Below are 13,137 nucleotides of genomic sequence, written 5' to 3'. Positions count from 1 at the left end.
AGGTCAGCCCTGCTGTGTCTGATCCCCTTGTGGCACACCACAACATGTCAGTGTCACTGCAGTACTGAAAATGGTCCACCATTTGAGTCACACTTACTATGTGGTGGTCCATTGGGGGTCCTGACCATGGAAGAACACTGTGACATATAACACACACTTATATATATACATATATATATGGAGAGAGAGTGGTGGGTGGGGAAGGGAGGGAGAGAGAGAGAGAGAGAGTGTGCGTGAGAGTGAGTGTACGTACAAAACCATCCGCCAGCAAAATCACAGAGTTGAACGCGCCCTGTTCTCGTGCACGCACCGCCTCAGGGGAAAAGTGAAAAGTAAAGAAAGAGAGAGGGAGGTAGCAGCCGCCACTTCGGAGCAAACCCAGAGCGAGCCCGTTCCCAGAGTTCCTTGTCTGTGTTTTTACTTCCCGCGGGATGTGGACCGTGCTCCTGCTCCTGGGTGCGTGCGCCTCGGCCAGCGTGCACGCGCGCGTGAATAAGCGCTACGTGGTCGGCGGCTGTCCGGAGCGCTGCGATGCGGCGCTGTGTCCCTCGGCACCGCGGCCGTGCGCGGCGGGACGCGCGCTGGACGCGTGCGGTTGCTGCTCGGTGTGCGCGGCGAGTGAGGGCGAGGCGTGCGGCGGCGTGGCGAAGCTCGGAGACCCGCGCTGCGCCGAGGGCCTGCAGTGCCTGGTGAGCGGCGGCGGAGTCACCGCCACCGCCACGGTACGGCGCCGAAGCCATGGAGGCGTGTGCACGTGCAGCGAGGGAGAGCGCGAGCCCGTGTGCGGCAGCGACGGACACACGTACCGGAGCGCGTGCGAGCTGAGGCGCGCTACCGACCGCGCGCAGAGACTCCAGCAGCCGCCCGTGCTCATCACGCAGAGAGGCGCGTGCGGGGAAGGTAAGCGATCTGACTTCACACTGTGTAAGACAAAAGTTTGTGGACACCAACTATCACAAAATGTGTACAAACTCTATAGGAGAGCATGGAATGGAACGAGACTCGGATGAGCTTAAGCTCTGCTGCCTAATGCCCCTTGCTTCGTGTTGTACATCCAGGATGATTGGACACCTAGCCTTTATTTCAGAAGAAGTACAAGCAGGTGTCCACAAACTTCAGGAAACATTAGGTGGGAGAACATTGTGTTTTGGGCTTATTTTAACACCGTGCTTTGTTTGTTTGTGTTTGCTTGTTTTGACTTAGAACTGAAAGACTTGTATTTGTGAATTACAAGATCAGTGATGTAGTCCAGTGTGTGTTTGTGTGTGTGTCCTGATGAAACGGGAGGTTCTGGAGCAGTTGCATATGCGACTTAGGGTATATTGCACTGTGGAACTGTGTCCCCTGGAGTGATGGAGCTCTGGTATCTTTGGTCCAGTTTGGTGTGCACTTGTGCGGCAGCTGATTTCACACCATATCCCCACCCTCCTGCCACTCACAGTCTTTCATCATCAGAAACAAACAATTCCCTCATTGGAGAGGGTCCTCTTTGTGTTGTTTCCTGTTCACAGCAGCAAACTCGCAATTTGGCCAAAGGTTTGTGGACACCTCATCCACAGTTTGTTTTGAAATGGAGGTTGCTGTAGTAATAGCCTTTTTCTCTTACACTATGTGCTGGAACATTGCAGTGGCAGCCATGAGAGCATTACTGAGCTCCAGCACCAGTGGCGGACTTGAAGGGCAGGGGTGAAAAAAGTCAAAGGGCACCTATGGTGCTTTTCCTCTGCATGGAACCTACACGACTCTACTAGACTTGGCACGTCTCTTTTACTTTTCCACTGGCCAAATCTGGTACCTGGTCCCTGGAACTGGGCAGGTTTTCAGTCTCAGATCGCTCCGGGTTCCAACCGCGCAGAGTAGGTACTAAATGGTGACGTGTAAACATGGCAGAGTACTGATTGGCCAGAGCCATGTCAATCACCACGAAATGCAGAGCTCATTCAAATCCAGCACAAACCACCTCTAGAAAAAGATCTTAAGTTATAACAGCTTTCACATATATTTTTATTGGACTCACGACGGCAGCTCATAACTTTACCTTGAGGTGTTTTGAAGAGGTTTATATGCTCCTTGGGCCGATGGCGGGCGAACATTTCAAGTGAAAGACAAACGTGCAACAAGTAAATCTGATCTGTGAGAACTGGGGCTGAGTCTTGTTCAGTCCAAAAGAAAAAAACAACATGCGAGTTCACGATGAGTAAACAGCGCCTAAGTTCATTGCTGCCATAGTTGTGGATTTAAAAGCCAGCGATTCCTGTTAGGGCGGCATGGTGGTGCAGCAGGTAGTGTCGCTATCACACAGCTCCAGGGGCCTGGAGGTTGTGGGTTTGATTCCCGCTCCAGGTGACTGTTTGTGAGGAGTTAGTGTGTTCTCCCCGTGTCCGCGTGGGTTTCCTCCGGGTGCTCCGGTTTCCTCCCACAGTCCAAAAACACACGTTGGTAGGTGGATTGGCGACTCAAAAGTGTCCGTAGGTGTGAGTGAATGTGTGTGTGTCTGTGTTGCCCTGTGAAGGACTGGCGCCCCCTCCAGGGTGTATTCCCGCCTTGCGCCCAATGATTCCAGGTAGGCTCTGGACCCACCGCGACCCTGAATTGGATAAGCGCTTACAGATAATGAATGAATGAACAATTCCTGTTAGAGATGGCGTGTTGCGACATCACAGGGGAGCCCTGCCAGTGGAAAAGCGACAAGCTTCAAGCACTCAGAGCCAAGCCGTGTTGAGTCGTGTGGAGCCGGACCCACCAGTGCACAACACAGGGCCCCACCAGTGCATAACAACCTATGATGTTATGATAAAAGGGCACTTCTTAACACACATTATCAAATTTTCTTGCTCTAGAGGGCACACCATCAAAGAGGGTTGTTTTTTGCCATATGAAGGGCAGCCTTTGTCTCGTTTTTGCCCCCCTAGAGGTCACTTTAGCAAAGTCTTTTAACTATATAGGCACGAGTGTGTTGGACAATTACTTCCAGATGCTAGGTCATCCCACTTGTAGTGGATGGAGCTCTATCACTCCAGAGAACACAGTTGAACTGCTGTTATACCTCTCTGGCAAACTCTTACCATTGTGGGTCATATATTGCTGCTTCAAGAAAATATTCAAAACCTCAGCAGAAAGTCTCATTCTTTGGGTTACACCAAAAGAATGTAGGTGTCGTCTCCGTGGGCCTAAACCTCATACCGGCTCCTTTTCATTGCAGGAGTGGAGGAGTCATCAGTTTCAGTTTAGACTGTTGTTCTGAAATGTGCTCTGGACCACTGTGGTCACCTTTATATAAAAATGAACCAAAAATCCATGGCAAATTAGAAAGATTCATAAATTTGTTCCATACTGAGACGCATAACAGGCCATTTGTCCACAGTCTAATTCCTTTTAAGGGCTTTTTATACGCTTGTATAATAGTTACAAGAAGTCTTTTTGAAAGATGATTTTTTAAGCGCAGAAACAGGCTGCAGTCCCGTCCTAGTTCTTCAGCTCTTGTCCAGTAGACAGTTCAGCAAAGAGGAACAACTCCTGATCACTACCCTTCATTTCAGAAGAAACGTTGGAATTAATCAGGAGCTCCTGTCTCATGGTGATCTTAAGCTCATGTGTAGCCCATTTTACCAGGAACCAAAGTGAAGAGGACTGCTCTGTAATGTTTTCCACCATTCTGTAAACTTCTGGTCTTCACAAAGACCTAGATACATGACCGCATACACACACACACCAACACAATCTTGTATCTGTGAATTGTGAGGACATAGACTTTCATTTTGGGGAGACTTACCATTATCTTTTCCATAAGTAAGTACTAGCTTAACCCTAACCCTAACTTTAACCTTAACCCAAATGTCAAAATGGTTTACATTGTGGGGACCAGCTGGGGGTGCCCACAATGTGAGCGTGTAAACAGGTTTTAGTAACCACACTGTGATACATTACTGGCAGACACACACACACACACACACAGATTTTAGAAGAAATTTTCCAAAGACTTTTGGCCATAGATTTTTTTTTGTTGGCCTACACCGCTCTAACAGTGACTCAAATTAGCCCTGAAATAGACAGGTATATATAAAAAACCACTCATTCTCTCACTCATATATTCCACTGATGGAGACAGTGTTTGTGTGTGTGTATGGGATGTGTGCGCTTGTGTGTTTGCGAGAGAAAACCAGCTGGTGTCTAATCTTTTTTGGCTGCTGTCCTGCTGCTACAGATCTCACAGGTGAGAGAGTGAGGGAGTTCAGAGACATGTGCAAAAGCTGTTTATTTCAGACACCTTTTAAACATCCGCCAGAATCTGAAGATTAGAGTCAAACACAGTTTACAGCCAAATGCCTGCAAACACCTGTGTTTCTTCTGAAATGAAGGGCATTGATCAGGAGTTTGTTCTGCTCTTCTGGGAAGCCTTTACACTAGATGTTGGAACATTGCTGTGTGGATTTGATGACACTGAACCACATAAACATCAGTGAGGTCGGGTACTCGTGTTGGTCCCTCCTCTGGCAGACTGTGGGTATTGAGCATGGTGACCGTAGGCACATGTGAAGCTGTCCCATATGGTGTTATACATTTCTATGTAGATTGTCTACACTGTGGTCACAATGGAGGCATCTTAAATGAGCTGAATTCAGTCACAGTAAGGGGTGTCTACAAACTTTTGGACCTATGGTGTATGGTGTATTGGTATATTGCATCAAGAGCTGGTGGATAGTGTTTGCTGAATGCCAAGGGTCTCTGAGTTCCTTCGTCCAAAAGAAAATACACAGAACAACAATGTGGATGATGTCATGTTCATCTGGAAGTGCTATTTAAGCTGGCGTCAAATTTAGGTCAAAATCTGACGTCGTTCTCTGTGTGTTATGGTTCTCTCTCTCTCTCTCTCTCTCTCTCTCTCTCTCTCTCTCTCTCTCTCTCTCTATCTATCTATCTATCTATCTTTTTCTCCCTCTTATATTTATGAGCAGTGATCATTATTTCTGAATTACTAAATGTTGTTTTATTTATATATGTGTGTGTGTGTGTGTGTGTGTGTGTGTGTGTGTGTGTGTATGTGTGTGTGTGTGTGTGTGTGTGTTGTAAGCAGTGGAAACTGAGGGATGTTAAAGCCCCCCCATGGGCTGTGGAGCAGTGGAACTGTGGAACTACAGGGTTCCCTCAGCAAAAGTGTGTGTGTGACGACAGTGACAGGGAAAATATACAACAGCATGCGTGTGTATGTGTTTTATGATTGTGGGGTTGGTTTGAGATTTGCTTTGCTCAAACCATTTTTCTTAAGTTTCTCTCTCTCCCTCTCCCTCTTGTTTTCCTCTGGCGAACCCTGGAGTGGTAAAGGCTCCCTGGCTCTTTGCTAATAAAACAGGACAGCTTTGTTATGTGCGCTTGCCTTTTTCTGTATGGTTTTCATTAGTGGTGAAGCTACACTCAGTGTCCAAATGTTTGTAGACGCCTCAACAATGATTTCAGCTTTGCGTATTCTCTGTAGAACAATATGAAGAGAAAGGAAAATCCCTTGGTTACCATTACCAATGCAAAGAGGGGGCTAGTAAGGTATAAACCCCCTATACATTGGGTCCTCTCCAGAACTCAGCAGTGTCTGGATTTCTGCTAAACTCAGTGGCTGGAGTGACCCCTCTAAATGCTGACAAAGCACATGTTTCTCCTCAGTCTCAGAGTTGTTCCTTAAAGGTACATTCATTTTGTTTTCTCCAGAAGGAGGGGATAATACTTTCAAGAGGTAATCTTTCAGTATAGAACTATGTCAACTGAAAAGAAATCAAATAAATAAATAATCAAAGATATCAGTCCTGGAGGTGAAACGCATCTGAAATCAACTTAGTTTTAAAATCTACAATTAAAATAGATTAAGGTGCAATTATGTTCCCCAGCTGATGGTACAGAGATGTACCCTTGAGGGTACCACCACAGTGACAGTTTTCTAGCAGTGTACCCACCCCTTTCTCCTACTCAGTAAAATACCCAAAGTTATGAACAATGAAATTTGGGTTGGGTGTGGAATTGGCGTTTGTGTTTATTGTACTCTAAAAAAGATTTAACATGTTCTCATGACGTAAAACATCAGGCCCAACCTCAGAATGAGGTCACCTCTGAAGCATTAGACTTAGCAAAATATGTTTTTCTGAGCAGTGGATGGCAATGGCAGCAATGACTTACAAACTGTTTCATTAATTATACCACTACCAATCATTTAATATGTGACTAAACCTATTTTACACACTTTTCCAAACGTATTTACAATGAAAATCTTTTCTTTTCTTTTTTTTCATTTTTTTGTTTCAAAAAGTTTAATGTCGTTTGTTTACACACCTGACCGAAACCACACCAATGAGCTTCGAGTATCTGACAAAATACTGTGAAAAATAGTATCCGAAGCCAACTACAGCTCTCTATCTCTTTATTCTTCTTACTCCACTCTCTTCTGCCGTAATCTCTCTATCTCTCCTCTCTTCCTCTGTCTGAGTGTGAATGTGTGAATCTCCTGTTCACATCCTGCAGCAAGATCCAGAGAGGGTAAAGGGATTAAAAGTGCCCCTGGGACAGTCATCTATATGTGTGTGCATTGTTAATATTTCTTACTGTTGAAAATATTATAAGGCATAATCTACTTGTAGACAAAAGGAAAGGATTCTCTACTGACACCCTTCATTTTGGAAGAAATGTTTATGCGCACAAACATTTGGCCATATATTGTGTTTGTGTTGGGGACTGGATTGTTAATGTGATTCATCAGTTGTGCCCTGGAGTTCTGCCATGGCCTAAGGTTTCAGGTCTTACTCAAGAAAATAAATATATTACACACTCAAACCCAAGCAAAACTTTAAATTCAGGCCCAAGGAAAACACTTTTCAAACTGTGTCTCGAAACCAACTTTCAAACAACTGGATGCTGAGCCATAGTTACCAGAGCTTTAATGTGGACTGTAACTCTTATTTAATATTTAAAGGTTTTTCGGCTCTAAGGCGAGTGGAATAGGAGTTAGTGAGGCACTGGCCGTGTTAGTGTGCTGTAATGGCCGGGCTAGACTTTATGTCAGCAGTTTATAACCATTTGTCTGACTGTCCCTCTTTTCCCAGCCCAGATCTATTGCTTTTCCCCATCAAAATCCCAAAAAGTCTATAAAAATAACTCTTCAACCTCCTCTCCCGCCACTGTAATAAGGGTCACCAGGACTTTCCCACAGTGAAGATCGTTTTCCCTGATTTCTGCTTCGTCCATATGCTCAGACACAAGTAAAACAAACAGAGCACTTAAACCCTGCAGAAAGTCCACCACCAAAAAAGTAACTAAAGCCAATGCATGATTCAGGACTTTCTCGCACTTTTGCTGCAGTAAAACTGTCCGCTCCTCTGGGAAGGCTTTGGACTATAGATGTTGTAACATTGCTGTGAGGATCTGATGGCAACAAAAAGAGCATTAGTGTGGTGAGTTACTGCCATTTGCTGGTTGGTTCTGTCAATTAGTGAAGATTTGGAATCCAGAACTAATCGTCCAGCTCCTGGTCAATAGTATTCATTTCCAAAGAAACAGTGAATGAGGTGTCCATAAACTTTTGGCCATATGAGTAAGATACTAATAAAAGGAAACAATGCAAAGAGGATCCTCTCCAATGGGAGAATTGTTTAACTGATGATGAAAGGCTGTGAGTAATGCAGCAGGAGGTTGGAGATATCGTCTGAAAGTCAGCTGCCGCACAAGTGCACACACACACACACACACACACACATACACACACATCAGTTTCTCTGTTTCACAATGCTATTGAAGATTTGTACCCCTCTAGCCCATATCATGGATTCAGCATAGTGACCTTAGGCTCATGTGCAGCTGCTCCAGTGTGTACCATTTCATCAGGAAGCACAGTTACATCATTACTTGGATAATGAGTACCTGTTTGATGTTGCTTCATGCCCACTTCTTAAAAAAATGCCTCCCTGCTCTACACAACCCTATTTTTCATTTTATTAATATGTCTTTTGAGCCAGGTCATGTCTTTCTAGGTCTTAAAACATTTGCCATCGCTCCCTTTCATAAAAGCCTTGTACAGAAACAGCCAAACTTGCTTTTTACAGACAAATTTCTAACCTTTTCCTTTTTAGCTAAGCCGCCTGAATGGGTGGTGGCAACTCAAACAGTCAGTTGTTCCTGATAAACAACATTCATTTTGAGCTTTTTCAGTCTGGGTTACATTCATTGAACAGGACTGAGACAGCCTTTCTGTGAGTTTGAAGCCCAGAAGTTCCTCCCCCAGTGCTGTTACACATGGAGTTCCCCAGGGCTCAATCCCAGGCCCTCTTATGTTCCTCATTTACATTCTATCCCTTGATCAGATCATTTGAAACAATGGTCTTAATTCCTGTGTTGATGACACAAAGATCTGTATGAGCACCAAATCTACCTCCATCCTGCCACCCTCTGCCCTTATATCCTTCATTAGTAATCTTAGATGCTGAATGTTTGCTAACTTTCTGAAACTCAACACAGGTAAATCTGATATTTTGCTCATTGGCCCTAAGTGTACATTCTAAATTCTTATATCTTAGCTTTACCTTTGTTGGAGTGGCCATAAAACTCCAGTAGGTTCTACTTCTTGACTCTTTCCTTTCCTTCTAACCTCATATTAAGTGGTCAAAACTTTGTTTTTCCACTTACGTAATATTGCCTGCCTATGCCCTATTTTACCAAAAAGTCTTCAACTCTGCTTTTCATACTTTTCTTTTAAAACCTAACAGTTCTCTCAGTATTTCATCTTTGTCTTTAAATTGAACTTAGGTATTCAAACACAGCTATATGAGTGTAATATAATAATAATAATAATAATAATAATAATAATAATCTCATCTTCTTTTCCGCTTGTCCATTTCAGGGTTGCGGTGAATAATAATAATAATAATAATAATAATAATAATAATAATATCATTATAATTATTATTACATCTGGTCCACCACAAATGGCTCCTTGAGCATAAGATCACCATCCTTTGCATTGGTCATGGTGATGTTAGGCTCAGGGTGTCACTTAACTATCCCTGTGATGATTTTATGCAGGACTTTAGCTTTAGACAGTAAGCTTGACCTTAACTCAGAGCGGTCAACAAATGAAGCCTTCTGTCCAGGTCTGAAATTATGCTTTTGTTTCTTTGTTTACTTGGCTGTGTATTTCTGTGGCCTGGGTCCTTTCATTTCTGAACCATTCCAGTGTCAACACACTGGCCTATGATGTAATAATGCAGTATGTTGTGAAGAGTTGATGGCATTCAGCCATGAAAGCAGTATTGTGGTCAGGCAACAATGTTGGATGATAAGCTTTTGATCACAACTCTTTCCAAAAGTATTGGGTGAAGATACCATGACCTCAGAGAACACAGTTCAACTGCTCCACAGCCCAGGGCCAGTGTCTTTATACTTCTCTTGCCAGCACTTGGCACTGCGTATGCTGATACTAAATTAAAACAATGCAGAAAATGATATTAGCAAGTAAAATCATCTTAAGTCTAGTTTATATATCTAATAATTTTCATTTTCCACTCCATCTGTGTCTGTTGAACATCTCAGAGACAGGTTCTGATGGAGATAACAGAAACAAAAGAGCCATGGAGACCTTTCTGCATCGCATGGCCTTCCAGTGCTTCATGATTTTGGCTGGACACAATGTATTTCAACCCATTTTAACAGAAAGTGTGTTGGACCTTTTTAAAACAAATCTACAATCCAGGCGAAAAGCCCAATGCTTTTCCATCAATTGGATGGAAATACAGATTTTATTCATCACTTTTCTTTTAACTCTTTTGAAGTCTGCTTTTGAAGTGGACCTCATTTAAATGGCTAAAGATTATTTTATAAGTTCTTTTAAAACTTTAAGTAGAAAATTCAATTTGCCTCCTTTTTCATAGGGAATTGAAGGGACATTTTTCCAGTTGTTTTCAATAGAACTGTGCACTCCAGTCCAAGGAGTCAAACTCAAATCACAGGACTTGGACCTGCTTCAGACTTGAGTCACAGGATTTGAGACCTGAGTCAGACTTGACCCACAGGATATAAAACTTTGTCAGATTTTAGAATTAGACTTCAGTCACAGCACCTTGGACCTTGTCAGACTCAATTTGTAGGACTTTGGAGCCAAGTCAGACTTCAGTAATGGGATTTGGACCTATGTCAGACTATAGTATCAGGACTTTGACCTGAGTCCGAGGTCTGTAGCCACAAGACTTGGGTCTGTATCAGACTTGAATTACACAACTTGGATCTTTTTTAGACTCAAGTTACAAAGTGATGAATAAATGATAACTTATACCATCATTTCCTAGATGCTAAGCTCTGTATATTCTTAGGTACATTTAGGTACATTATGGAGTTGCCTCAGCCACTACCATTGTGCAGCACTTGCTGGCAACCAATCCGTGCCAATAAGTTCACCACACATCAGTTATCAAACAGAGAGGAGACGAGAGGGAGCTCAGGAAGGACCAGTGGTGGATATAGCCTCTGGGGTTACACCCCTCCTCATTTCAAGGAAATGCCCAGGATTGTTTATGATTTAGATCTCATCAGAAGAATGGTGATGTTTGTTTCTGTCACTGCACTTGGGCATTGGGATACAAAAAGACCACATGGAGAGCGTCCCTTGTTGGCCCCACCAACACCACTTTCAGCAGCCAGCCAAGCTTTCCTTGGAGGATTCACTTTCAAGAACTTGCCAGGCCAAATCCTGCTTAGTTTCAGTGGATTTGCATGTTCTGGTGTTCAGGTGCTATGGCTGCTGTAAGAGAACTTGGACCTGTATCAGACTTGAGTCGCTGGACTTCATTTTGAGTAAGACCTGGACTTGAAGACATATTTAGAGTTTTTATATTATATTTTGCTGAAGAAACAGATTGTACGCTTAGTGTATTTTTGAGCCCTCTAGCTCACACTTGGCATTAAGCATGGTGATTTTAGGCTCATGTACAGTGTCCAATTTCAAACTTCTGTATAGAGATCATCCAGCACTGTATGTGTGCTTTTCTGGCACCTTAATAGCTGATATCACTCATTATAAAGGGGTGCAAAAATGTAGTGTATTTTACTCAGAATTCAAAGTTTTTTTTGTTTTTTCTTGATCAAACATGGTACACATGCCCACAACGTTGCTGAACATGTGTTCCTGTACCTAGTATAAATCAGATTTAGGCTTTTACTGACATGTTTTCCTTTTCCATACACCGTTATAGTGGCCTCCACTGGAGCTAGAAGCGTCCAGAAGTGAGAGTCGGGTTGTAAAACTGTGGAGATGGTTTGTGTGGAACTTTCCCTCATGTGGACACATGTGAGACCAGAGGACACTAAGGCTGTAATTAGCAAAGCTAGCGTAGACGCCACGCTGGATGTGGCTTCCAGATTCTTTTCATCCCTCACTCTTACTCCCTTTCCACTTTCCCAGTTCCCTTCGATGTGTGTAAATAACCATCTCCAACTTCACCAAGGAACAGCACATCAACACACACCGCTATACATCAAACACACACACACACTATTTGTGTCATACATACCACAAAAACAAGTGTTAACATATCCACTCCAAGCAACATCATATTAGAGGTCTGTCAGTCATTATCACCAACAAACAAGTACCAAACAAATGTTCAAGAGCGATTGTTTATTGTATTTAGATTTCTTTTATAAAGTACAACTCAGGAGGAGATGAAGAGTCTAATTGCTGTGTAGTTAGGGTTACTATGTTTTGGTTTTCATAAAAGAGGATACTTTAGACAGGATATTTTTTTTTATTATTTATTTATTTTTGTGTGTGTGTGGGTGGGTGGGGGGACAAAAGACAACTAAAACATGCCTTTTCGGCCAGATTCCTTTCCATTTAAAATATGGCCCCAAAAAATAAAACTATAAACTATAGAAACATTTGTGAGTTCCTGCAGTGTATGATCATGGCCTGTTTATTCTGTTCATTCCAAACTACAAAACTAAAGCACAGTATTGAAATACGTGACTCATTTACACCAGACAACTCATGATCATCACAAGATTACAATGTAACTGTGATGCTTTTAACCTTACTAATAGGAAACACTGTATTAATTAATTTAGAACTTATATAGACTCGGTACAGGAACAGAGCATCACTGGGATATGCTAGCATTGCTAAGCTATCCTCTTGCTAGCCTGCTAGCCTTGGTAAACTAGTCTCTTAAATGAAATTGCTCATTAAGCTTTTCTGATTTACCAGATAACAAGCAACTGTGAGGTTACACCTTGATTTATTAGTTGCTTAAATGTTTCAATGCTCTTACTGTCAATAAAAATATGAACCTTGTTAGAACTTACCTGACATTAGAAAGTCCTTTGGTCCAAATGTGTGCTTTCAGTAGTGATGAGTGTCAGGTTTCTAGAAATCATCTGGACATATGCTGTACATGTGATGGAGGAATGAACAGCATAGGGGGTGTGGTCTCAATAGCCCTTCAGTGTGTGGTTTGCCATGTGCCTGGGATTGAGGAGCAACTGTTTTGGTATCATATCTAATTATTTTAGCCAAGATTATGTTTCAGTATATATATTTTTTACCAACTATATGTTAATATATGTTATAATATATAAGTTTCTCACTTTTAACATTGAATATTCCCATTAATTCCCATAATGTTAAATCCCGTTCATTCCCATGATAAATGTCATAAATTTGAAAATTCCTGGAATTATGAAACCCTAGTTATATAGAGCAGACACTGAAAGGCTTATGGGACACAAACGCTTTCAAACATAAAGACAGTGAAACAGTGAATTGTGTTGAAGTGATGTACACACATGTAGGCGCGCACAGCAAAATGTGTCCCAGTTCCATCCTCAACTCTCCTCCACATTGAACACCAGAACTCTTGCACCCCTTTTATGTCTTCAAAGTGCACTCTTCAAAGAAGGGTTTAGGGCTTATGGCAATAATTGGAATGGGGGAAAGACTGCAGACAGCATATCCCAGACATTTTTGGAGATTAAGAAATCCCGGCCGGACACATTTTATGCCCTAGATCCCTGAATGAACCGCTTTATGCTCCTTTGGGACAGCTATGTATAAGGCAGGTTTGGAACAGTGTCCAGTGTTCGTATCAGCAGAGGTTATGAAGCCCTGCCTTTATGAAG

At 42.7% G+C, this 13,137-nt stretch overlaps 1 protein-coding gene across 1 annotated transcript in view; it reads left to right on the top strand.

The window, feature by feature from the left end:
- Window positions 1-300: 300 nt before the first annotated feature.
- The window catches only part of htra1a (HtrA serine peptidase 1a), a 26,508-nt gene continuing 13,671 nt past the window's right edge, over window positions 301-13,137 (top strand). Inside the window, exon 1 of the mRNA XM_066681545.1 lies at window positions 301-900. Coding sequence (XP_066537642.1) covers window positions 432-900 — 469 coding nt within the window. The 5' untranslated portion in view covers window positions 301-431. The remainder of the gene's footprint in view (window positions 901-13,137) is intronic.

This window comes from Hoplias malabaricus, chromosome 1 (genome assembly GCF_029633855.1).
Source record: "Hoplias malabaricus isolate fHopMal1 chromosome 1, fHopMal1.hap1, whole genome shotgun sequence".
Taxonomy (NCBI): Eukaryota; Metazoa; Chordata; class Actinopteri; order Characiformes; family Erythrinidae; genus Hoplias; species Hoplias malabaricus.
This window is presented reverse-complemented; position numbering and strand designations above follow the sequence as displayed.